The sequence below is a fragment of the Kogia breviceps genome, chromosome 17 (assembly GCF_026419965.1).
Source record: "Kogia breviceps isolate mKogBre1 chromosome 17, mKogBre1 haplotype 1, whole genome shotgun sequence".
Lineage (NCBI taxonomy): Eukaryota > Metazoa > Chordata > Mammalia > Artiodactyla > Physeteridae > Kogia > Kogia breviceps.
In genome coordinates, this window is record NC_081326.1 from 57,006,436 (window position 1) to 57,033,853 (window position 27,418).

The following is a 27,418-nucleotide window of genomic DNA, read 5'->3' on the forward strand; positions in this document are numbered from 1 at the left end:
GATGGATACACTGAGCACTGACTCTGCACAATGTACAACAAAAGACACACTGACAAGCCTACTGAAATGCACAATGAAGATTATTGAGAGATATCATTTCACACAACGAAAACAAGCCATCTAATTGTCCACTAACATTTAGATGAAGAAAATTATGTTCTAATCATACAATGAAATGCTATATAGTAATGAAAATGAAGTATAGCTCCTCACTCTAGAACAGAATAATCTCAAAATCATGGTATGAGATATGCATATATATGATTCAAGAGACAGGCAAACATATACTATGATTTAATTTTCATTTTTTATTAATATAAACAGAACAAACTAAACAAATTGGGAATACTCTGTATGGTGAAGCTACAGAGAAAACTAAGAAATCACTGAAACAAAGCTCACAAGAGTGATTACAGGTTTCGAAAAAGGGACGGGAGAAAAGGATGAAACAGGGGAAGGGACTTCAAAGATACTCATAATGTTCTATTTCTCAAGTTAAATGCCAGGTAAGTGAATTGTTTACTTTGTGATTATTTAAATTATGTACTCCAGACACTATTTTGCATGTATAATATATCCTGATTTTTTTTAACAGTTCTTTGATAATGTTACCAATGACCTTTTTTAAAACTAAGTCAGGGACTTGGTGATGGCAGATTCTAGTAGCAGTGAGTTAAAAAAAAGTATGGAAGACCACGAATATAGACAAATTCTTTAACCACTGACTTCAAGGAAAAAAAAGTGGGGACTAAGAATGAACACAAAGTACTAAGTAAAAAGAGACAGGGCTGAACATTTTAATACGGGAAAGTCTGACGATGGTCACATGTTAAGAGAAAGGTAACATTAAAGATACAGAAAAAATTGATGAAACAGGACTAAAGCTTAGAAAGGAAAGGCTCAAGAAAAAAAGAAGAAAAATTGGCCTTGGCCATTACCAAGACACTAGAAACAAATGTGATTAAACATGAGGCTAACCAAATTAGTCCTGTGTAGCTGGAATGAACCATTCCTACCTAGAAGCTTGGAAATTGTAGCAAATAAATGTAATACAAAAGCAAGGACAACATCTTGGTGGGCCTTGAATTCATTGCAAAGTCACTAAAAACATTTCAAGGGACTTCCCTGGCAGTCCAGTGGTTCCGACTCTGAGCTCCCACTGCAGGGGGCACAGGTTCAATCCCTGGTCGGGGGAACTAAGATCCCACATGCTGTGCAATGCGGCCAGGAGGGGGAAAAAAAACAATTTCAAGAGGAAAGTTAACAAGGTCTGAACGTTCACATTAATTCAATGTTTTAATAAAAGTATGCAGGCTAAGAAAACAAGTCAAGATGCCATTAAAATAATCTTTATAAAAGAAGATATTGGGACATGAAACAGGAGCAGTACAAAATTCATCAGTTTATCTACCTATGTCAACTAACCTGTTCAGTTTTGGGAATAGAACAGGTTAAAAACCATAATCCCTGCCTGCCCTCAGTAGCTTACATTCCAGTGGGGGAGACAAACAAGAAAGCAAACAAGACAATTAATTACAGGCAGTAGAAAATATTACGAAGGAAATAAAGGTGATGTATGAAGAGTGATGGGGACGGGGCTATTTTTTACCGGGTTGTTAGGCCAGGCCTTACTTGAGATGCTGACATTTAAGCCAATACCTAAAGGCTCAAAAGAAGCCACGGAGAAGGAAAAATATTTGAGAGAGTATTTCAGGCCGAGAAAACAAAACTCTGAAAGCTCATTGTGACTGAAGCCTAGAAGTATGAGGTGAGTTTGAAGAAAGAGACAAGAGTAGCAGGACCCTGAAGTCTGTGTAATAAGTCTGTATTTTATTGTAAGTGGATGTGGTTGGTGGCATAGAAATGAGAAGCAGATGAATTTGATGTATTTTGAAGGTGAAACAAACAGAATTTGCTGAGGGTAAAAAAAAGAACATGCATACATTAATCCCTAGGTTTTGACTTTCTCAAACGGAGAGCTAGTAGTTCTATTTATTAAGATGGGAGAGACTGAGGTAAGATTAATGAGTGGGAGAGAAGGAGGAGAGGGAGAGTCAATAATTTTATTTTGGACACGTTAAATTTGAAGTACCTATGAGATATCCAAACAGTGATAGTAAGCAGGCAGCTGGATATACAAGAGTGACATTCAAGAACCAAGTCTGGCAAGAAATATAAATCTAGGAGTTATCAAAATACAAATAATATTTAAAGCTTTGAAAAGGGGCCTTAAAGAAAGTCTACCACTGTAACTTGTACAAATAATAACAGTAGTAGCTAAAATTAAATGGTAACATGTTTTACCATTTAATTTACCAAGCACAAAGAGATTAAGTAACATGCCCACTGTAATTCAGCTAATTTTAGAGCTGGATTCCAACCCAAGCAGTCCGACTCCAGAGTTGTGTTTTCATCTACTTTGTCAAGCAGAGACCAGGTGGAAGGAAGCCTAAACCCAAATCCTGAGGCACTCCAATGTTCACAGATAGGGAAAAGGAGAAGCCAACATAAAAGATATTTATGCCAATTACGTGGTTTCAGGTAAGCGCTGAACCACAGGCTCAAAAGTGGCTACAAAGTAAATCTCCACTTGTGAAGTTAGATGTCAGATGCCAGCAGGGAAGCAATAAAGTTTACTCTCCCCTCCCAAAAGCCCTACAGTCCTAGATCCTTCTCGACACCTCCGTCACCTACTTGTCTCCCAGAAGAGTCATTCTCCAAATACCCTCTCCCAGGCATCTCAAAACAAGACCCCAAGAATCTGTCACACACACACCCTAGCCTAGGTCCCCTTTCTCAGCCCTCACCTCCCCCATCAGATGGCAGAGAAGGCGGCCGCGTCTCCCGAGCAGAAAGTGAAGATAAAGAAAGGTTTTAGGGAAAAACCTTGGCCCAGCCTCAGCAAGACCAGAGGAGAGGCTACCGGGAAGCACGTCTGGCGGAACCGGGCTGAGAACTGAGCTCCCCACGTGGGCCTGGCGAGACGGAACCCCACTCACCAAGCCATCTATCTGCACTTGCTTCACGGCTGAATCTCCGGACCCCCCTTTGCCTTTGCCTTTCCCTGCAGCGCCGGTGGTAGAGCTGGAAGAGGTGGCAGCAGAGCCGGTGCCTTCTTTGCGGGACGCCATCTTTCCAGCCGGACAGGAAAAGAGAGAAACGTGAGTAACCGGAAGCGGAAGTGCACGCTTCACGTGACGTCAGGCGCAGGCTGGCGTTCGAGAGGCGGAGCTCTTAGGAAAGGCTGGGGGAGGCTCCGCCTCCTTTCTCACTTCCAGTCGCCTTCTTCGGCAATGGAATCCGGTGCACGTGCGCGTTGTGCGTTTACGGCTTACAGAACGCTTTTAAGAAAGGAAAAAATAGACTTTTAAAAATGTTTTGCACCTTATGTTTAGTCGGTCTCCACTAGGCAGTTGATCATAACTGCATTATAGCTCGCATTTATGTAGCGTCCCATTCGTAAAAAAATGCTTTCACTTCTAATTTTTTAAATTAATACCCATTTCCAATCTTGGAAACTATGAAGAACTATACAAACTCCCATGTTAGGAAATTGAGACGTGATTTGTCTAACGTCATTCTGTTAATTAGTGGTGAGCCATACTGCAGTTTAAAATTTCTTTGCAATTTTTGTTCTTTTAAATATCCTACTAAGATTTTCCAGTCATGTATGCTAAACACACTACATGGGTTCTTGTATGTATGTGGGCCCTCTGCATGAAATAGCCCAGAGCCAAAAGGTACAGAGAGAGAGAAAGAGAGAGAGCGTGAGAATGAAGTAGAATTTTAAACAGGCAATCGATATGATCACCGTAACTAGAAAGGGTCTAGAAGCAATGACATTCCTTCATTTGGATTCCTAGTTTCCTTCCTATCTCACTGACTGATCCTTTCTTCTCAGTCACCATGGCTGATTTCTTTACCCTTCCCTAATTTTAAAATTAAAGTTAAATTTTAATTTATTTTAATTAAATTAATTTAAGAACAGCAGCAGTGTTCAGTCCTTGTACAGCTTCATTCCCTTATCTTTACTCCCTATCTCAAGGCTCATCATGCAATGCTGACGATTCCCAAATTTATATTTCCCCAGACCTCTCCACTGAACTCCACACCAGCATATCCATCTGTCTATTCAACATCTCCACTTAAATGTCCCACAAGCACCTCCAACTTAACCCCAAATACCACCTCCCCTCAAAAAAAATGTTCTTCCCACAGTCTTCCCCCTGTCATTTGATGACAGTGTTATTCTTCTAGTTGATAAGAACAAAGCCCTTGGGGCCATCTTTGACTCCTCTGTTTCCTTCACACCCTACCCCTGATTCATTGGAAACTTCTGTAGGCTCCACATTAAAAATGTATTCAAAATCCAGACTTCTTTGGGGAAGATGAAGTAGAAATATTTTTTTCCTATTCCTCCCTATAAGTACAACAAAATCCCAGGCTATTATATATAAAGGAAACATAAGAAGACTCTGCAAGGTGAACAGAAGGAGAAAGACTGGTTAGGAACATGGGGACCCAAGGAGCAACACAGTGGTGATTTCCCAGTTTCTATTTGCCACATATATCCCAGACTTGGAGCTGAAGTCCAGTCACCTGAAAATATCAACAGGCACAGATTTAAAAACTCCAACAAAAGTCTGTTCTCTGCACACTGCCAGTAGAGACCATGTGGGGAGCTTGAACTTTCACCCCCACCAGACAGTAATAAGGAACCCACTCCAACCCCCAATGGAGTGATGTCAAAGAAGGCCTAGTGGAGACTAAGGATTTCACCGCAGCTGGTAATGAGACCACCCACTCCTAATGCCAGTGAAGGAAACAAGAAGAGCAGTAATGAAGCATTACTACCCCTCCCATCCAGGAGGTATAAGTTCACGTGTAGTGGGAGCTGGAACTCCCATCCTCCAGCAATAACAAGGAATGAGTCCTACCCCCAAGGGAATCAATGGAGGCTGAACGTGAAACTTCTATTTGTACCCTCCTAGGGCAGTGATAAGAAGGACTCCCTCCTCCTTCCATTGCCAGAGCTGTGTCAGAGGAAACCAGCTAAAACATATGTCTCAAGATCCAGTGTTCTGCACAAATAACAAATGTTGGTGAGAATGTGGAGAAAAGGGAGCCCGCACACACTGTTGGTGGGAATGTAAATTGGTGCAGCCACTGTGGAAAACAGTATGAAGACTTCTCAAAAAGCTAAAAATAGAGCTACCATATGACGCAGCAATTCCACTCCTGGGTATATACCCGAAAAAAAACAGAAACAGTAATTCAAAAAGATACATGCAACCCAATGTTCATAGCAGCATTATTTACAACTGCCAAGATATGGAAGCAGCCTAAGTGTCCAAGAACAGATGAATGGATAAGGAAAATTGGTATGTATTTATAATGGAGTACTACTTGGCCATAAAAAAGAGTGAAATTTTGCCATTTGCAGCAAAATGGATGGACTTGGAGGACAAGTGTTTACCAGTGTGGAGAGGGAAGGGGAAAGGACCAATAGGGGTGGGGGAATTAGAGGTACAAACTATTAGTTATTAAATAAGCTACAAGGATATATTGTACAACATGGGGAATATAGCTAATATTTTATAATACTATATATGGAGTATAGCCTTTAAAAATTGTGAATCACTATATACCTGTAACCTATATAATATTGTACAGCAACTATACTTCAACTTTTTTTTTTTTTTTTTTTTTTTTTTTTGCGGTATGCGGGCCTCTCACTGTTGTGGCCTTTCCCGTTGCGGAGCACAGGCTCCGGACACGCAGGCCTAGCGGCCATGGCTCACGGGCTTAGTTGCTCCGCGGCATGTGGGATCTTCCCGGACCAGGGCACGAACCCGTGTCTCCTGCATCGGCAGGCGGATTCTCAACCACTGCGCCACCAGGGAAGCCCACTTCAACTTTTTTAAAGTTTAAAAAATAAAAAAGGAAGATCCAGATTTCTGTATCAAAATACCCAAAAGTCTATGTCTCAATTTTAAAAAATCACTCATCATCACATCAAGAACCAGGAAGATCTCAAACTGAATGAAAAAGACAAATAGATGCCAGCACTGGAATTACAGAAATGTTAGAATTATCCAACAAGGATTTTAAAGCAGTCACCATATAATGTTTCAACAAACAATTACGAACACACTTGAAACAAATGAAAAGAGTGTCAGAAAAGAAATTTAAAGTCTCAGCCAAGATATAAAAGATATAAATAAGAATGAAACATAAATTTAGAACTTAAAAAATACAATAAGCAAAAATAAGAAAACTCAATGGATGGGCTTAACAGCAGAAAAGAAAGGACAATGGAAAAAATCTGAGGCCTGGAGATAGAATGATAAAAATCACCTAGTCTGTACATAAATTGACAGAATATAAAATGATACAGCCACTGTGAGAAACAGTACGGCGGTTCCTCAAAAAATTATCATAGAATTACCAATTTCACTTCTAGGAATATACCCAAAAGTATTGAAAGCAAGGGTTCAGACAGATATTTGTACACCAGTGTCATAGCAGCATTATTCATAATAGCCCAAAGGTGGAAGCAACTCAAATGTTCTTCAACAGATGAATGAATAGATAAAATGTGGTATTTACATACAAGGGTATATAATTCAGCCTTAAAAATAAATGAAAGTCAGAGACATGCTGAACCTTTTCAACAAGGATGAACCCTGAAAACAGTATGCTAAACGAAATAACCCAGACACAGAAGAACAAATATTGTATGATTCCATTTATATCAGGCACCTAGAATAGTGAAATTTGTAGAATAGCAATTACCAGGACTTGGAAAGAGGGAGGAATAGGAAGTTACTGTTTAATGGGTGCAGGGTTTCAATTTGGGATAATGGAACAGTTCTGGAGATGGACACTGGTAATTGTTGCACAACAATGTGAACATACTTAATGGCACTGAATTGTTCACTCAAAAAAGGGTTTTAAATATAAATTTTTATGTTATGTATATTTTACCACAACTTAGAAAAAGGAGACTGGAACAAAAAATGAACAGAGACTCAGAGGTCTTTGGAACTATAAAAAATACATATCTAACAACCCTGTCATTGACGTCTCACAAAAACAAAAGAAAGAGAGCAGGGGTTAAAAGGTATTCGAAGAAATAATGAATAAAAACTTCCCCAATAGGGGAAAAGTCATAACCTACAGTAACAAGAAGCTTGAGTGAATGCCAAACAGGATACATCCAAAGAAATTCACACCAAGACATATAACAGTCAAACTTCTGAAAACCAAAGAAAAAATCTTGAAAGCAAAAAAAAAAAAAAGCACCTTATATTGATATAAGAGAAAAACTATTAGATTATAGTGGATTTCTCATCAGAAACCACAGAGACCAGAGGAAGTTGCATAATATTTTCAAGCTAGTAAAAGAAAGAATTACCAACCCAGAAACCTATATCCAGCCAAAAATATCCTTCAGGAATAAAAAGGAAATCAAAACATTCTTGGATGAAGGGAAACTAAAACAATTTGTTACCAGCAGACCTACCCTAAAAGAATGACTGAAAGAAGTTCTCTAAAAAGAAAAGAAGCAATAAAAGAATAAAACTTGGAACATCGTAAGGAAGAAAGAACACAGTAAACAAAGATATGAGTAATTACAATAGACTTTCCTTCTCCTCTTGAATTTTCTACATTATTTTTGAGAGTTAAAGCAAAAATTATAGCATTACCTACTGTGGCTCTAAATATACGTAGAAGAAACACTTAAAGCAAATAATGGCTGGTTAAGGGACATATAGGAAGGTCAGGTTTCTATAAGTCACTTGAACTGGTTAAATGACAACAGTAAACTGTGATGTTATTTTTATCTAATATAATACCTAGAGGAACCACTAAAAATGCTTTACAAAGGGAGACACTCAAAAACACCATAGAGAAATCAATATGAAATTCTAGAGAATGTTCAAATAACCCACAAGAATGCAATAAAAAGAAAACAGAAATAAAAACAGAGAATTATAGGGGAAAAAATGAAATGGCAGTCTTAAGCCTAAACATATCAATAACTAGATTAATATAAATGTTCTAAATACATCTATTAAAATACAACTATTGGGAAAATGGATAAAAACAACCTAAGCATAGGCTGTCTAAAAGAAACTGATTTCAAATATAATGATATAGGCACATTGATGTAAAATGATGGAAAAATGTATCATGCAAACATCAATCAAAAGAAGAAGGACTGGCTGTATTAATATCAGATAAAAGAGAATTCAGAGCATAGATAATCACCAGAGACAGTGGGAGATATATAATGATAAAATGGTCAATCACCAAAAACACACAGCAATTCTAAATGTGTTATGTCCTAGCAACAAAGCTGAACTTATGTTGAGAAAAAACTCATAGAGCTCAAAGGACAAATAGACACACCCACAGTCATAGTTAGAGATGTCAACTCTCCTCTCTTAACAACTGATAGAACAACTAGAGAGAAAATCATCAAGGATATAAAGGAATTTAGCAATGCCATCAATCAACAGGATCTAATCAATATTTATAAAACATTCCACCCAACAGCAACAAAATACACATTCTTGTCCAATCCCCATGGAACACAGAGATCATATCCTGAGTCATAAACCAACCTTGACAAATTTAAGGTAACTGAAATCATTCAGAGTATGTTCAGCAACCACAATGGATTCAAACTAGAAATCAAAATATAAAAGTAACAGAAAATTTTCCAAATACTTCAAAACTATACAACATGCTTCCAATAGCCCGTGGATCAAACAGGACGTCTTAGGAGAAATTTTAAAACACACACAGTAAACTGAATGCATATGTAAATGTAAAATGTCAAAATTTGTGGAACACAGCTGCGTCAGTACTGAGGGAAAGTTTATAGCTAAATGTATACATTATAAAAGAGGATTTATCTCAAATCAATAAACTAAACTTCCTCTTCAAGATCCTAGAGTAAAGTAAGCCTGCAAACATGCAGAAGAAATTAAATAACAGAATACTGAATATATTGGATCACCCAAAGAAGATTGCTCACAACCATTAAATTGTACTTTAGCCGCCTTCCAAAAGGCAGTTTTGATGTTGTGGTTATTAATTTCACTGTGGATATTCATATAGTGGATAAAATAAATTTATCCTGTATTCCCAGTAATATGTTCTTCATTCTCTCTGTCACTGGAGCTAAAGTTTTTAGCATACTTCTCTATTTGCTGGAACTATTTCAAATTTAGTCAGAGGCAAAAAGAGAGAGGACGGTAAAGACCTTCCAAAGCAAGCTGTGGGCCCTGTCCACGGTGATTACCGCATGAGGACAGGAAGCAAAGGATAGCCTGCCATGCCTGAGCGAAAAAATGAAAAAATAAACAGTCTGACTAGTTCTGCTTTTGTGGCATAGTAACTCAACCCATTCGGAAAACACAGCCCAGTGAATGTCAGACTGTGACCAGTCCATGCCTTAGACCCAGCCAGTACTAGAGCTGTTTTCCTGCACTTGGCTAAGATTTACCTAAATCCCTTTCAATGCAATAAAATAGAAGAGTCAAGATACCAAAGATGAGCCAAAGGATTTTTTTGAATGTCACTTTATTCCTATTCAGTATTCAGATGAGCCAAAGGATTTTTTTTTAATGTCAGTTTATTCCTATTCAGTTGTTGCTTTCTTCCAGACCTCTATGGAAGGCAAGTTTCCTCTGGACATCTTGACAGTCTGAGTTGAGTTCAGGGTTGGCAGGCAACCTCTGTAGGACCAACTTAGCATCGGTTCTAGCCTTGGTATGAAGGAAGAGGGTAGAAAGTCATATGACCTTTCTATGTACTGTCCCTCTGGAAAGTAACCACACATTCACGACACACAACCGAGGAATAGTTCTGCTTTAGTACCCATTAGAAACAAGGGAATCAAGGAAGCACCATTTTTCAATGAAATTTTCAATGAAAGCCTGTAAGGGGTGTATGTTCTTATCTCTTCTTTGTAGATTATTTTCTAGGAAAGGAACACAAAGATCTTGTTTTCCCCTTGAGAAGGAGATACCATTATGGCATGGTGACAGGATCTCCCCAAACATCAGATTAGTCACTCCATTGTTAGGGAGTCATAAGTAACCAGGTATAGAGAGAAACAGGAAGCCTACCTTTCAATACTATTCACTCATAAGGAGGGGATCAGAAACTCCCTACTCTGTGGAAACGAGAGGAAAGGGCAAGAGCCGTTCTATCTCCTCCTCTCCAAAAGAATATGCCTTGCCATCACAGGTCATGAACAAGGCCTGGGACACAAAAATTAGACATAAGCAAATCCAGAAGAAACAACATATAAATAGGGCAAAACTGAAGTTCTGAATTAAGTTCATAAACTCTTTAGAAGTCCACAAATACTCACTTGGCCAAAAGAAATCATTTGGCTTACATCACTAAACGCTTTCCTTAATATTTAACTAGAATGGAAAAGATGCCTTTGGGAGATAGTTGAAAGCAGCTAACAGCAACACTTAACTTTGCATCCCAGCCTCTTCACAATGGTGTCTAGGATAAAACAAGAACATATGCAGAACATCTTAAATTTCTTTAAGGCAAAATATTATACAGGTAATATTATCATTTTCCCTTTAAAAGTACATTTTGTTGCATAGATTTAACAAATATTCCATCAGTTAGGATGCTTTGGGTTACAAGCAACCAAAAAAAAGTAAACAAAAAACAATTTAAATTATTTTAAACAAGAAGGAAATGTATTCTATCACATAACTAAATGTCTAGAAGGGGGCAGACTCCAAATGAAGCAGCATAAAGACTCTAGTTCTTGACTCTGTCTTTTATTGTGTGTTGGTTCTGTCCACAAACTGACTAGCTACCCCTATAACCTCAAAATAGCTGCCAGTAGCAAAGAACACAATGTGCTTCTTTTTTAATGTTTATTGTAAGAAAAAGATAAACTCTCCCCCTAACCATGGGGAAAAAGTCTTTCTCTTTAGTCTGGGATCAATTTAAGTCATATGTCTTCTTCTGTGTACATACGTACCATGTGAGGTTATACTTTGAAGAACTAAGTGATTTGTTCAAAATTATGAAAAGTCACAATACAGATGGTAAAGAGAGAGCCAATAAAAAGAAAATAATATTCATTTATACCTACGACTCAGCATGTAGGTATTTTCTATATGTTTGCTAAAATAATAATAATTTTTAAAATGACATTTCATCTTCTCATCCCACTATTTTGATGTATGATTTATCAACTAATATTAAAAGAAAGTGATCTCACATTGAAAACATTTGCACAGATTCTAAGAGCGACTTTTATTTGGTATAATATCATGTAACTAATACCTTGTATTGGTGTAATTCAATTATAAATACAAGACTTTGAAATAATATTCTACTAAATTATTGAAAGCCTTACCACCAGAAGTTCAGTTTCTGCCCTGAGGTCCTCCTGCTGCTTAAAAATATATACGAAACCATGAGTGAAAGGGTTGTGTTCAACTTTTTGTTCAATATAAATAAATAGTGTTTTTAGGAACTCGTTTAATGCCGTAATCGGACATAATTCTCAATCTTTAGACTCCTTTAAGTAACAGTAATAATATTTTCTTACTTAGAGTAATTTTATAAGGATTCATTAATCTTCTAAGAATGCTTTGATAGGTTAAAAATGAATGACCCCATACAGTATGAACTTCTCTACCAGTTTCAGTTATGATTTAATTAAATTTCAAAGGGCAGTTTGTTATGTATGTATCAAAGTAAAACATTTTGCACATTGCTACCGCTTCTTAACTTTTCATTTTCTCTACCATTGTATGTTTTTACTACTTTAATTAATGCCACTGAACATTTTGTAGTTAAAAAAAAAATGGAGAGCACTATTCAGATCTATTGTGAAATAATGAATTCCTTTCAACTTACCTCACATGGCACGATTTGTTCTCTGTATAAAATCATTCAAATAAACTATTTAGCGAGCGAATTTGCTAGTCTAATTTTCCAGCCACCTGACAACTGTCATCTGATAACCAATGGTGAACTACTTCCTGATCACTGTCTTGTTCAGAAATATCCTTGACAAGGAGCAATCCCTTGAAATTTTTTTCCAAGAGACAGTTTCTCCGTTGTCATTTAAGGAAGAGCCCACTGGTACTAGCTGGGCCAACAGACAGAAATTCTGCTCGCTTTCTTTGATTGACAACTGGGTGACACTAACATTTCCTTGATGTTTCTTGCCCAAGCAGCTGGGGTTCTTCATATTTAACTAACTTTTCCAAACAGGAGATATATTCCACTGACATTCTCAGTTCAAATCAAATTGTTTATACGTTCAAAAGAAACAAATGTCAAGGTAACTTCTATAGTATGTAAAAAGGATTTAGTTTATTTTACTTTGAAAAAGTCTTTTACCTTTCACAGAAAACTTATAAACTAGGATTTTGAAGCTGTTCAGAGAAAGGGTAATTGTATTGGCAAACACTAACCAACATCAAACTTTTATCAAAAACATCTGCCAATATAAAATTCTCTAATTCTGGCAAGTAGTTTTAACATATTCTGTCAATTAAGATTGGGTTTGGCTGCATATAAAAGAAACGATTTATCAAAGTAGGTTCCTTCTTGGTTGAAAAAAATGTACCATTCTGGTGAGTGATTTCTTTTTTAATGAATTTATTTATTTATGGCTGCATTGGCTCTTCGTTGCTGCACATGGGCTTTCTCTAGTTGCAGCAAGCGGGGTCTACGTGCGGGCTTCTCATTGCAGTGGCTTCTCTTGTTGCAGAGCACAGGCTGTAGGTGCACGGGCTTCAATAGTTGTGGCATGTGGGTTCAGTAGCTCCACGGCACGTGGGATCCTCCCGGACCAGGGCTCGAACCCGTTTCCCCTGCAGTGGCAGGCGGATTCTTAACCACTGCACCACCAGGGAAGTCCTGAGTGATGTTGATAATGGGGGAGGCTCTGCATGTGTGGAGGCAGGGGCTACGTGGGGAGTCTCTATATCTTCTTTTCAGTTTTGTTGTAAACCTAATACTGCTCTAAAAAAAATAGTCTCAAAAAATGAAAAGAAAATAATTTTTTTAAACTAAAATAGAAGTTTATTTTTCTTCTCACGTAAAACAAGGCCAGAGGTAGAAAGTCTAGATTTGGAAAGGTAGTTTCATAGTCATTGATGGCCCAGGCTGCTTCTGTTATCTACTTTGCTAGCTTAGCACATGGCCTCCATCCTCAAGTTTACTTCTTGGTCTAAAATACGCTGCTAGGGTTCTACCTTCATCACATCCAAATTACAGGGAGTGGTTAGAAAGGCAGTGGGAAAAAAAACAAAAGTGCCCATCACCAAGTTAAGTTCCTTTAAGCAGCTTTTCCCTTGTCACACTTATACTTACATACCCTTGGCTAAAACTTAATCGTATGACTGTACTTGACTGCACAGAAGGCTGGGAAATGGATTCTCTTTTCTGGGCACACTATTGTCCAGAATAAAATCAGGATCCTATTACTAAAGAGAAGAGAGAGATATTGAGCGTCAATTTACAGTCTGTGTCACTGTCATTATGTTAAATGTGGTGATTTTGTGGGAAATTTCATGCAGCCATTAAAAATAATGAATAAGAACTATGCCAATTGACTTGGAGTATGTGTGGAGAGGATTTCCACAAGGATTGTTGGGTAAGAAAAGCAAAATGTACAGAAGTGATAAAATATGATTCTATCTTTGAATAACATAGAGTGCATACATATGTATGCATATATGTAGGCAAATAAGTATATGAATATTAAAAAATTACAGAAGTTACACAGTAGATTAACATGTGTTATTTGGGCAAGGAAGAGGAGATGAATGTCCTGTGTTGTTCCTTTGTTCCTCTTGTTATAACAGGCATGTGTTATTTTTGTAATTTGAAAACCGTAAGGATGTTTTTTAAAAACGTGGCAGCCTCCAGAACCAACCTTCATAACACCTTCCCCTATATATATATAAACTCACAGTAAGCAAGTCCCAGATGAGAGTTTATCCTAGGGGATCTTAGTGAAGGACTAATAAGCCCTCAATACAAACCAGTTTACCTAAGTTGTTTTAAATTATTTATTTAAGGCATACGTTAGCTGGATAACATGAGGCAAAACGTTGTATTCCTTTGGAGCTAATGGATGTTAACAAATATTTATAAATATTTAAATATGAATATAAGGCAGAATAATATCACAATAGATATCTTTGCTGAATTATTTGGTATACTAGTATTTATGAAATTAAACAAAATAACCTTTATGAATTGTATTTAATATTTACCTATTTAATTCCATTTAGGACATGAATCTTTCATGAAAATTCTTGTTTGGGAATTAGTCATACCTTGCAGGAATAAATCATTTTCAGGTCAACTTGGCTTCATCAAAATTTCATGAAGAAAGAACTTCAAAATCATGTACAACAACATCATATTATAAATTATATTTGATCCAGATGTAATAAAGAGTATGAAAAAATAAAGAAAAATAAATTAATCCCCTACCTCAACTGAATGTCTATTTGGCCTGGAAAATATCCAGTGTACTGACCTGAGGAAAAAAATAGCAGTTAGCAATGCTGAGACATTACTGTTCCTGCACTTTAAGCTCAAAAAATTTTTCAATGACTATTAAAAATTTTTAATAATATTATAATAATTTTCAAAGTAAAATTTCAGATTTAAACTTATATCCAAATAGTTTCTCCAATAATGGCAATATTTGGCTTCTGCCTTTGTTGTGGCCAAATATTGATATTCCACTACTAGGTCATTTGGCATCAGGCCAAAACGTATTCAGTGGACCGTTTAATGAAAATGTCCCATTGGGTAAACAGTGATGCTTTACTGCAGACAGTCCTTCTGGAACACCAATATGCATAATAAATGACTTGGGGATATTGTAATAAATGTCACTTCCTCTCTGATTAGTATCCCTCTCCCTCAGTACTTGTTTTGAATCAGAAATGGGCATATTAAACAAGCACACTAATAACTTTTCTGCATGTCCCAGGATCATGTTTTGAGAAACACTGCTGTAACAGAAAATTCTGTTTTAAACTTGATAATCAGCAGTATAGCCTGTCTTCTTATTTGTGAAATAAGGGTCAGTTGTGTAAATAGCACTGTCATATACATAGAGCTTGAAAAAAATGCTACAGCCTAGTAAATTAAAAAACAAAACAAAACTAGAGTATGACTCAAATCCCTAGTCCTGAACCTCATTTTTCTTAGTAGTGAAACGTGGCTAACAGGATGGAGCTGGTAAATAAATCTGTGAGCCTGTTTTTCAAACTGTTTTAACTGTTTTGCAAGGCTGGGATAGTATATTTTCTGTCTTCGGTGGGATTATAGTCGGAGTGGGGTGTTGGCACACAGGGATAAAGAGACTATTCAGATTGGAAGGTCATGAGCAATTATACTCAAGAACCATGAATCCAATCCTACAATAACTCTTCATGGCTTCCAATTCCTAAATTTATTTTCAGTTAAATGAAAGCAGTCATCTAAGTGATGTTGTGCTGTGAATCAATACAGGGTTAACATTATAGAAGATTTTGGTTCCAATTTCATAAACCTATGGTTCTTTCTCTCAGTCTTTAGCTAAAACGAGATCTGGGACAGATTCCAGGCCAGAAGAAAAAATGCAAAATTCCATACTCCCCATTCTTTGGTTATTTTGCCTAGAATTGAAGTGGATATGTGGCAGTTAGCCTCGGGGGAACTCAAAATTTTCAGATTTACTCTCTCATTAAGCAAGTTGACCAAGTTATTTCTAAACTTTCGGTCAGCTTTGTACCTCCCTGTTAGTAGCCAAGTATGTCGTTCTCCTACCTCAGAGACTATAGACATTAAAAGCGTTCTTAGAAGTCATCTAGTCCTGCCAACCTATTTGACAGTGAGGAAGCTGAACGCAGGTTTCTTGGGGAGTTGCTCAAGGTCAAATGGCTTGGGTGAGGGGCAGAAGTAGCACTCTAGTTTAGGCACACTGACTCTTGGAAAACCAAGCTCTTGAATAAGTCCTCCGGAAACACTCCTTGCGAGTGATTTAGGATGGTCTCCAGGAGAAGAGGAAATGCAAAACGATGGGGACTTTTTGCCCTGACATTTGGCTTTTCAGTGGGAGTGGTCCTATGGCGGGAATGTGTGCGGGAGGTGAGGGGGAGTGCAAGAATATTTGAACTTCAGGCAGGCGACCTGAGTTCCAGTGATAGTTCTGACACTAAAGAACCTCGTGCCCTTAGTAAACGTGGTTAACTTCTTTATAGGAAGGCAATCACTACAAACCTGCCCAATCAATAGTCGCCCAATATACTTTGGTCGCTTTCTTCCCTCATTTGAGAATTATTAACATTAAAGGGGAAAATATAAGGTATATTACCTAGAACAGTGCCTAGGACATATTAAGGCTCAATATTTTCACTGATTATTATTATACCGTGGATTTTTCAGGCGCCGTGCCAACTAACGCGCAAGAGACAGTATTTCTTTTAACCTGGACCATGACTGCGCATGTGCGCCTCTATCGCGCACTTAGTCGTTTTCCCACTTACGCGCAAGCTCCGCCCCCGAGGGCGTGTCCCTTAAAGCGCGGGCACCGGGTAAAGCGCGCTCTCGTTTGGGAGTGACGTAAACCAGGCCCACAGACGGGGCGTTTGCTTCCGGGGCCAAGGGGTCTTCATTTCCGGGAGAAGCCCGTCTTGCCGGTAGCGGGCTGTGTTGGGGGAGTTTGCTGCTGCTTTCTGGTCCGGTGGCTCGCTCCGGGAAAGCCAGGCATGAAGATCACGAGGCAGAAACACGCCAAGAAGCATCTTGGCTTCTTCCGCAACAATTTTGGTGTCCGCGAGCCGTACCAGATCCTGCTGGACGGCACCTTCTGTCAGGCGGCTTTGCGGGGCCGCATCCAGCTGCGGGAGCAGCTGCCCCGCTACCTCATGGCAGAGACTCAGCTGTGCACCACCAGGTGGGCCTGGCTGATCCGGGTGGAGGCGCGGGGGCCCCGCGGGTGTGGTAGAGGCGAGGCCGCTGCTCGGAGGCATCCATTGGGAGCCCTCGAGGGGCAAAGCGCGCGCCCACGAGGAGTTGACAGTTCAGAGGGGCCGCTAAGGAGTGTGGGCGAGTATCTACCAAGTAGATAGACAGTATAAGGTCCGGCGAGCATTCATCTTAGCCTGGAGGATAAGAACACGTGCTTTGCCGTTCGACCTGGTTTCCAGTATTGGGCCCAGTTCTACCAGCTTTGTGATTTCGGGCAAGTTACTTACCCTCTCTGAGCCTTGGATTACTCGTTTGGAGAAAAAAGCTCGTAACTACTTACAAACTTGCTGTAAGTCGGACGAGGTATATAGTATATGTAGAGCGTTTATTGGTATCTCAGACCTATATCCTCTAAGTCATTGCTTGTTCTTTGCATAGCTTTAACCAGTTTAAGAATTTTTCAAGCTTCACAACTGCCCCATGATGTAATATCTTCGATTCCCAGAAAGATAAGTCAGGACTCGATGTTTCAAGAACTTTGTGCAAGGTCATTTGTTCATTCAACTGCGTTTATTGAGAACCAGCCATACGCCAAGCACTGCTGTAGCCAGAGGATAACTTGGTGAACAGGATGATCTCCCAGCCCGTATGGCCAGCAAAGTGCATAAGTCAACCTCTTAATTGGTGTGTTTTGACCCCTAGTTCCCTCACTTCTTCAAAGTGTGGGAACACCTAAGATGGAATCTTGTGGGGTTTATTGGAGGAAGGATGGAATCAAGGAAGGTTCCACAGAGGAGATAACTTTTGAGCCCAGTCACGGTTCAGTTCTGAGGGAAAGGACATTTTTTGAGTGAAAGAAAAGAGAAGTGACTTGTAGGGACCTCTTGAACAAAGGAGTGGAGTGGAGTTGTGAAATGCCAGGGAAAGAGATTAGAGCGCAGCGTATATTTGGGAAAGAAGCTGGGAAGAAGATAAGATGAGGCTGCATAATGAAGAACTACTGTTCATAAACTTAGTTTAGTTTTTTTTTTCCTTTGTAGAATATTTCCTTTAAAAAGTGAACAGAGAAAATTTAAATGACCAATAATACCACACCAGTGACTTAACGCTGTTAGCATGTTGTGTATCATCCAGTTCTTTACACACACACACACACACACACACACACACACACGAATGGGCTCTTACTCTGCATGTGATATTAATGGCCTGCTTTTCTCACATAGCACTACTCCATGAACAGCCTTCTATATTCAGAACTTCATGTGGATTTCATTCAAGCAGAGCCTCAAATGGGCCATAGATGCCCCGTAAGTTTTGATCCCCATCTCCTTCAGAGTTGCCACACAAGTCCTCAGATGGTCTGTGCCCCAGAGTTTATTGCTTCTGGCTACAAGCCTTGTCCACTTAACCCTGTCTGCCATAGAAATATTAACATTTTTAATACAGGGTTGTAATATTTAAAAAGGTTGAGAAGTACTGCATGAAATTATATTCTGCAGCATTTTTCCCCCTAAAGAATTTATTTTAACTTCTGGGATATTTCATACATACACAAAGATAGAATAGTATAACAAAACGTCTATCACCCAGTTTTTGCAATTATTGACATGGCCATTCTTTTTTTTTTCGGCTCTCTCGGGTGGGTCTTAGTTGCGGCATGTGGGTTCTTTCGTTGAGGCGTGCAGGCTTCTCTCTACTTGTGGCTCGTGGGCTTAGTTGCCCTGCGGCATGTGGGATCTTATTTCCCTGACCAGGGATCGAACCTGTGTCCCCAGCATTGGAAGTGATTCTTAACCACTGGTCCTCCAGGAAGTCCCGACATGGCCATTCTTATTCATTTAAGAATAAGTTACTGCTAGTTTATTTTAAAGCATATTATTGTCAATTCTTGGTGTGTATCAAGAGATAAATGCTATCAGACCTGATAAGTATCTTCTAGAAATGATAACTGCAGCTATGTGAAGGGTAAGTTGGAGAAGCAAGAGAATGAAGACGGCAAACCTGTTTTGTGGTTGTCTAGTCAAGAAATAATGGGAGCCTGAACCTGAGAGAGGAGAGGTGGGAACTTCCACAAGGAGACGTTACAGAGGTAGATACCAGAGCTGAGATAGGACGACCACTGATGGGTAGGGGCAGAGGTAGGAGTGAGGAAGCAAAGGTTAAATAGGATTTCTGATTTCGAAACAGTATCTGAGAAGATAATAAATTCAAAGAGATAGCAAGCCCTAGAGAAGTCTGGAGGCAGGAAAGTGGTTTGATTTTAGACATTGTGAATTTGATGAAGAGCTGATGGCGGGCCATCCACAGGAAATATTCAATAAGTAGTTGGCAATTTAGGCCTGAAACTCAAAATGGAGTTCAAAATGGATGACTTTAGAAAGCAAAATCTCTTTAAAAATGCAAAAACTAATGGTGTGATAAAGCGAGTGAGGCAAGGGCTGGCTAAGGTTGAGAAATCTTTGACTTAGTAGTTCTCCTAATTTTTAAGAGGAAGTACCTGGGGAGCTTATTAAGATGCTAATGTTTGACTCCACAAGGGGTTCAGATTTGGGGATGAGAAAGGAGCTAGAAATTAATATCACTGTGTCATTCCAGTAGGGGTAGTTTATAGATGACACTTTGAAAAACATTGCCTGATATTAGTATGAAAATGCAAAGTGAAAGAAAGTTGTGATTGTTTTTAAACACGCTGGTGACTTGAGAATGTTTACTTTTCTAAGCTGAAAATATTCTGAAGGTGCACCGATTTGCACTTGAAGGAGAAGCCTGTAGCACTGTGGTTGGTGCAAAGTTATCTATCATCAAACTACTTAGATTCACATTTCAACTCTACCTCTTATTAGTTGTTTGAATTTGGGCATGTTACTTGAAATCTCTCAGAATGAGGTGTTCTAAAATAAGGATAATTTTACAATAAGCTGCCCTCATACTGTATAGCACAGGGAACTCTATCTTATGCACTGTGCTAATCTGAATGGCAGGGAAGTCCAGAAGGGAGGGGATATCTGTATATGTGTGGCTGATTCATTTTGTTTTGCACTGGGAGCTAACACAACATTGTAACGCAACCAGACTCCAAGAAAAATTAATAAAAATAAATAAATAGAATAAAAGTAGGGAAAAAAATAAAGTAAGCTGCCCAACTTTGTAGGGCTGTTTTGAGATAAGCAAGACTTTATGTAAAGGCAGTTAGCATGCTGCTTGCACATCATAAATGCTCAGTACACGTTAACTGTTTATTATGTTCCTCCTACTTGGTGTATGCATTTTTCGGGTCTTTTAAGAGTGAAATGCTTAATGTATGGTTTGTAGTTTAAAAAGAAGAATTGATTTTTTTTTTTATAATTTATGTGAACAACAGATACGCGTCTGTTATCATTGTGAGCTGCTAATAACTTTTTTTTTCAGATGTGTGTTAAAAGAGTTGGAGACATTGGGAAAGGACTTATATGGGGCAAAGCTGATTGCACAAAAATGCCAGGTTCGAAACTGTCCCCATTTCAAGAATTCAGTGAGTGGATCAGAATGTCTGCTTTCCATGGTTGAAGATGGGAATCCTCACCATTATTTTGTGGCAACACAGGTGATACCACTTCTGTTTTTTGGGGTTTTTTTCGGTATGCAGGCCTCTCATTGTTGTGGCCTCTCCCGTCGCGGAGCACAGGCTCCGGACGTGCAGCCTCAGCGGCCATGGCTCACGGGCCCAGCCGCTCCGCGGCATGTGGGATCTTCCCGGACCAGGGCTCCCGGACCAGGGCACGAACCCGTGTCCCCTGCATCGACAGGCGGACTCTAAACCACTGGGCCACCAGGGAAGCCCAGATGATACCACTTTTAAAACCGGAGTCAATCATAATCATTTCTATTTATACTCCATATGGAGCTATTTATCATTAGAAAAGATTAGGTGGAAGTGGTTTAAGTGTTTCAACTTTTTAAAATGCACACTTTCAAGTTAATTTGTAGTCAACAAAAGCAATTGTCATTTGAGGAGAAAACCTTAAGCATAATGATTTTCTTCTAAATTACTGAAGTGTCCTTTTGTAAAATAAAAATTATTGACAGATGTGATGATATGTTTTAAGGCTCTTGAAGGGAAGGTAAGTAGAGCAGAGATTTCACATTTTATGTTTATGCATGTTTTTTCACATTCCCGTATTTCATATTATTTATTAGAAAGTCGTATTTCATATTGTGTGAGACTATACCACCAGTATGGAACTGTTTCAGGCTTTTAAAGACTGGGAAGCAGGGGAGGAGAGACTCTTGGGGTTGATATTAATGACTAAGCTTGCATACATACAGATTTCCTTAAATTTGCTTGTAGGATTATAAAATTACACAATTAGAAGCAGAGCTGAGTCTAGAATCTGAATCAGCTAATTCCTACTTTATTTCTATTCTTTCAATCTCTGTGAGCATTCTTGACCCTTTCTGAAACAGAGTAGAAATGAGGGACATCACCTAGTATATTTACCTTTGCATTAGTTTGTAATTCGAGGTCCTAGAAAATTTGTGGTCTTAGAATATTGATCAATATAAAATATTGATAAATCCCGTTCACATTGTTGTCACTTAACTGTTTGTGCTCAGTTTTTATGTTTTTTTTCCTTTCTTTATCATAAAATATACTCCCATTAGTAAGACATACTGATTTGAAAAGTAAAACCTGGGATCTCTTTTATTTTCAGTATAGCCCTCTTTAAGTTCTTAGAAATCTCTTTAAGGCATCTGATTTAATTGATATATTTGAACTAAATAATTCTATTTTTGTTTTTAATAGGATCAGAATTTGTCTATGAAAGTAAAGAAAAAGCCCGGAATTCCTCTCATGTTCATTATTCAGAACACTATAGTCTTGGACAAACCTTCTCCAAAAACAATTGCATTTGCTAAAGCAGTAGAGTCAGGTCATCTTGTCTCAGGGCAAGAGAAACAAAGTATCAAGCAGCTCAAAGAGGAACAGGGTTTAGTAAAAGACCCTGAACAGAGAAGAAAAAAAAAGCGCAAGAAAATAAGTGGCCCTAATCCTCTTAGCTGTTTGAAGAAAAAGAAAAAACCACAGGATACAAACTCATCTGCCTCTGAAAAGAAAAGAAAAAGAAAAAGAATCCGAAATAGATCTACCTCAAAAGTACTTTCTGAAAAGCAGAATTCAGAAGGATTATGAGTCCTTTGGATACTTTTAAAGACATGCAAATATGAAAAGGAATTTCTTTTTGAAACTGGAAGTACATACATTAAAAGACTAAACTTATTTTTATAAATGAATATTGACCCACAAGTCTTTGTATAAAATTATTTGTAAAAAAACAAACAAACAAAAAAAACAGAGTGGATGGATTTAGGTGTGATCATGTTCACTTTTCTTAGAGAATTTGGAGGGTTTTTTGTAATGTAAAACTGTTGTCTCTTTCTGTCTTACTGCGGCCCCCCACCCTCCAACATTATATGCAGATAGTTTAAAAAAATCATATAATACCAAAACACTTGTGACGAAAAAGAGGTAATCCCTTTTTCACATTCACAGAGGAAATTTTCTCTTTCAACTCATGTAGTGGTTGTAGAATTTACCTGTATATTTCCAAATAATATGAATCTGCTGCTACCTTTGGATCTGCCCATTATTGACTTCCTACTAGAAAGAGTGGAAATTTTGCTTACTTCTTTTACTCTACCATATTTCTAGTATATTAATATTTCAATCTTTATACATCCCAAATTTAGAATTTTCATTTTGATGACAATAAACTCTGTTTACTGCTAAACCAAGTAGGCTGCTATGGTTGAATTTATTTTTTATGTGACTTTTTTGTTATTCCAGAAGTTAATAATGGTCTCATTTTCTTCTAGCATCTGACTTGATCTTACCATATTCTCCAGTAACTCTGGAAAGGATCTCATAATTTTCAGTATAATAGCAGGTTATTTCTTACCCCTGGAATACTTCTGGAGCAGCCCTCTGTCCTCCAACGTGGAAAGGTTTTCTGCCAAGCATGTTGCTCAGCTATCACCCAGGCATTTCCTGTCCTTATCCAGAGAATCTACTTTGTCACTTCTGTAGCCTAGATTCTTCATTCTACTCGTTCTTGATTTCCTCTTCTGCTGTGGTGGAGCATAGAGTGTGTAGGAGGTATATTTTCTAAGGCTCAACCAGTGTGTCTAAACCTATATTTGTTGCACTGATAATCTAGCAAGATAAAGAATTCATTGTTGAAAAATCATTTCTCTCAATTTTTCTTGAGAACTTCTTGTTTATAAGGTCCTAGGGGGGAAAAAAATCCCTTTACTTTTTTTGAGTTCTGGAGGATGATTTTCTTTTAGATGTAAATGTTATCTTAAATGGCAAAAATTCCAAAATAATACTCTTTCAAGTTGGCTTTAAATGTTTCTTTAAAAATGTCTAAAGGGGGGCTTCCCTTGTGGCACAGAATTGTGGTTAAGAATCTGCCTGCCAATGTAGGGGACATGGGTTCGATCCCTGGTGAGGGAAGATCCCACATGCTGCGGAGCAACTAAGCCCATGCACCACGACTACTGAGACTGCATTCTAGCGCTCGTGAGCAACATCTACTGAGCCCATGTGCCACACTACTGAAGCCGGCGCGCCTAGAGCCCAGGCTCCACATGAGAGAAGCCACTGCGATGAGAAGCCTGCACACCGCAATGAAGAGTAGCCCCCCCTCGCCGCAACTAGAGAAAGCCTGCGCACGGCAACGAAGACCCAGTGCAGCCAAAAATAAATAAAATAAATTTTTAAAAAAATGTCTAAAGGGTTAATTCAATTAGGAATTGAATAATCAAGCTTTTCTTTTTTGGCCCCCTCCCCAATTGTTTTAATCATCCTTCAGGCCAAAATTAAAGTTGCACTGTAAGCTTGAAGTATAAAGTTGTCAGATTGATCAGTAGCTCCTGACTTTGAGCTGCCTGTGATACCTTCAAATAGTGGTTCTAATCTGTATCCTTAGAATATCATGATCATGTATGAAGTACTTCATGAATAAGTTCTTATTTATGGCTAAAATAAATAATTTTTCTTAAATATGAGAAAATTCAAATTTATTCCTGTAGGAATGTCATTCTCAGTTGAATTCAAGAGGCGCTTTTTTGGTGGAAAGTGGAATTTTAGCTTTACACCGGGAGGACCACACAGGCTATGTTACCTGTCAAGACAGGTGAGTGTTTTCTATTGTCATTTCATGATTCTGGTTTAAATTCTTAATGGTAGGAACATTTTTTTAAAAGGAAAGCAAAGGTACTGGAAAAAAGTGAATATAGTTCTGTAGTTCTTATGAGGAGAAATAACATTTGTCAATAATGACAAGAGTTAAGATTAGCAAATCAAATGTAGATGAAGTGATAAAGCAAGTGAAATGTACACTGATGATACTTGTTTCAATATCCTCAAATGCACAAATTTTAGGTATTTTTAACAAGATTTATATTTATTCAGTGCTATCTGATTGCCTATTATTAGAGTCCAAACGGGAGAGCTGGAAAAGTCAACCCACTATTATAAAATAGTAATTTTTAAGTTAAAATATAAAAAATAAAATGCAGGACTTCCCTGGTGGCACAGTGGTTAAGAATGCAGGGGACATGGGTTTGAGCCCTGGTCCAGGAAGATCCCCCATGCCACGGAGCAGCCAGGCCTGTGCGCCACAACTACTAAGCCTGCACTCTAGAGCCCGCGAGCCACAACTACTGAAGTCACGCGAAGCCTTCCCCAAAGGAACCTGTGGCCATTTTCTAGAGTGAATGTGCTTTGGGGAATAGAAATATCTAGAACTTTTGGAGATTACTACACCCTGACTCTGAATTGATGCTGATTGCTAGGGTTTCAAAATGCAACTGGTCCAACGTTCAAAATGGAGGTTTATGGTGGTTAGGAGATAAATTGAGTTACATGCCAAGTTTGAATCACAGTAGATCCATGAGCCCACCCTATGTTTTTTCTCCAGTTCCAGAATGTGTAACTTAAAGACATACTAGGCAACTAACTGATTGTGTCCCTTTATTAGCTCTCTCATTTATGAACTAAGGGTCATTAGGGTATGAAGGGTCAAAGGGAAGCTATTAGAATTTCTCCTCCCTACCAGGATAGTAAACCAAAAGAATAAGACATCTTTGGAGGAATTGCAGGGATTACTACCATCACCAAATACTTGAATGATGCAGAAATGTTGATTCTTATTTCATCTCCATTTAACACATCTATTTGGTCTGTGCAGAAGGCAGATGGATCTTGAAGCATGACTAGATTATTTTAATGTTAATCAGAGGGTAACTCATTTGCAGGATCTCTTCCAGATGTAACATCTTTGCTGGAACAAATCAACACAGCTCCTGTCACCTCGTGGAAAATCCTTTTTTTTTTTTTCCTCCAATTTTTAACAATTTGCTAGGACCACCACCAAAAATCAGTTTGCTTTTCCTTGACAGGGTCAATAGTATACGTTTACAGTCTTGTTTCATGCTAAGTCAGCTCATTTGCCTTCAGCCATAGTATAGTCTGTGGAGATCATGAGCATCTTGATATTCCACACAATGTCACACTGACCCACTACAATGATGGGATTACGCAGGTTGAATCTGATGAGCAGGAAGTTGCAAGTACTACAAGCATGTTAGTCAAGTTAGGGACCTGGAAAGAATAGGATTGGAAGATTTGTGAGAAAGATGTCTGGTGAAGAAGTATATAGATGGATCTTTTAGAATGGGCACAAAGTATGAAGATAATTGTGTCCCATGTGAAAATCCATCAATAGGCATTCACTGCAGAGGAGGCTCTCAAAAATCAGGTGGACAGAATGGCACTTTCTATAGATGTCAGTTAGATGTCCTTTCCCGCCACTGAGTGCTTGTTCACTGGGCCCATGAAAAAACGTGGCTATGGTGACAAAATGGAGACTATGCATGGGCTTCAACAACACACCTGACCTAGTTATCACTACTGCTGAGAACAACACTGAGCCCACAGTATGACGCCATTCTGGTGGGGAGGGGAAAGGAACCCGTTAGCCACATGCTGGCAGGCTGATTACACTGGGTCCTTTCCATCATGGAGGGAATAGAACTTTATCCTTAATGGAACAGAGCCTATTCTGTATATGAGTTTTCTTTTCTTTCCCATGATGCTCCTGTCAGTATCACTTAACAAAATGCCTGTTTGCCATCATGGCATTCTGCCAACACTGCTTCTAATCAAGGAATTTGTGTTATTAAATGGTCTTGCTATAATACATCATTATGTAAGTAATGCCAGTTTGGAGACAACACCTTGAAAGGATGGATATTCTCTTACAAGATGCAGTGTAAACTTTGAACCAGAGGTCAATATATGGTTTGTCTCTTCCATACCTAGAATACATGGGTCCAGGAATTAAAGGATAGAAATGGGAGGAGCTCCTCTCACTATTACATTTTATAACCCACTCAGAGGATTTTTGCTTCCTCCCCTCACAACTTTGAGCTCTGCTGGCTTGGAGGTCTTCTTTCTAAGGGTGAAATGCTCCTACCAAGGATGCAACAATAATTCCATTCATTTGGAAGATGAGACTGCCACCAGGTCATCTGGGGGTTTCTTTCTTATGCCTCTGAACCAACAGGTAAAGAAGAGAGTTACTCTACTGGCTGGGATCATTGATCCCAGCAAATTCAAAGAGCAAATTGGATTCCTGCTACAGGCTGAGAGTAAGGAAGACTATTTCTGGAACTGAGGAGAGTCTCTAAGATGCCTCTTATCACTTCTATATCTGATAATAAATGTTAATAAAAAACTACTACAAACAAAGAGAGGCAGAACCACGGTGTATTCAAACACTTCAGGAATGAAGGTTTGTGTTGCTTCACCAATTAAAGAACACATTGAGGTTCTGGCTGATGTCAAAAGAAACATGGAACACCTAGTTGCGATAGCCAGCCTCCAAGATGGTGCCCCCAAATTCTCACCTCCTGGTATTCATAAGCTTGTGTGTCCTCTTCCACACTGGATAGAGCTGACCCATGTAACAAATAGAATACTAATACTGTGGAAATGATGGCATGTACCTTCTGAAGCTAGGTTCTTAAAAAAAGTAGCTTCCATCTTGCTCTCTTTTGGATCACTTGTTCTTGGGGGAAGCCAGCTTCCATGTCATGAGGCTATTTAAGTAGCTCTACGAAGAATTCCACGTGGAGAGGAGAGGAAGCCTCCTGCCAACAGCCCACGTCATCTTACTTGCAATGTGAGTGAGCCATCGTGGAAGTGGATCCTCAAACCCTGCTCAAGCCTTCTGATGACTGCAACCCAGCCAACATCTTGACTATGATTTCGTGGGAGGCAGAACCACTCATTTAAGTCACTCCTGCATTCCTGACCCATGGAAACCATGTGAGATAAATGTTTGTTGTTGTAAGCAACTAAGTTTTGCAGTAATTTGTTACACAG

The 27,418-nt window shown here is 38.7% G+C and overlaps 2 protein-coding genes across 2 annotated transcripts in view; one reads left to right on the forward strand and one right to left on the reverse strand.

Annotated features, from left to right (window-relative positions):
* The window catches only part of EIF3H (eukaryotic translation initiation factor 3 subunit H), an 85,731-nt gene extending 82,511 nt beyond the window's left edge, over positions 1-3,220 (reverse strand). The window contains exon 1 of the mRNA XM_059043591.2: positions 3,000-3,220. Within this exon, the coding sequence (XP_058899574.1) occupies positions 3,000-3,131 (132 nt within the window). The 5' untranslated portion in view covers positions 3,132-3,220. The remainder of the gene's footprint in view (positions 1-2,999) is intronic.
* Positions 3,221-16,686: 13,466 nt separating this feature from the next.
* On the forward strand, positions 16,687-23,754 carry UTP23 (UTP23 small subunit processome component). The gene is made up of 3 exons (XM_059043592.2): positions 16,687-16,972; positions 20,398-20,572; positions 21,773-23,754. Exons 1-3 carry the CDS (start codon positions 16,785-16,787, stop codon positions 22,157-22,159), a joined length of 750 nt encoding a protein of 249 aa, XP_058899575.1. The 5' UTR covers positions 16,687-16,784; the 3' UTR covers positions 22,160-23,754.
* The last annotated feature ends 3,664 nt before the right edge of the window (positions 23,755-27,418 follow it).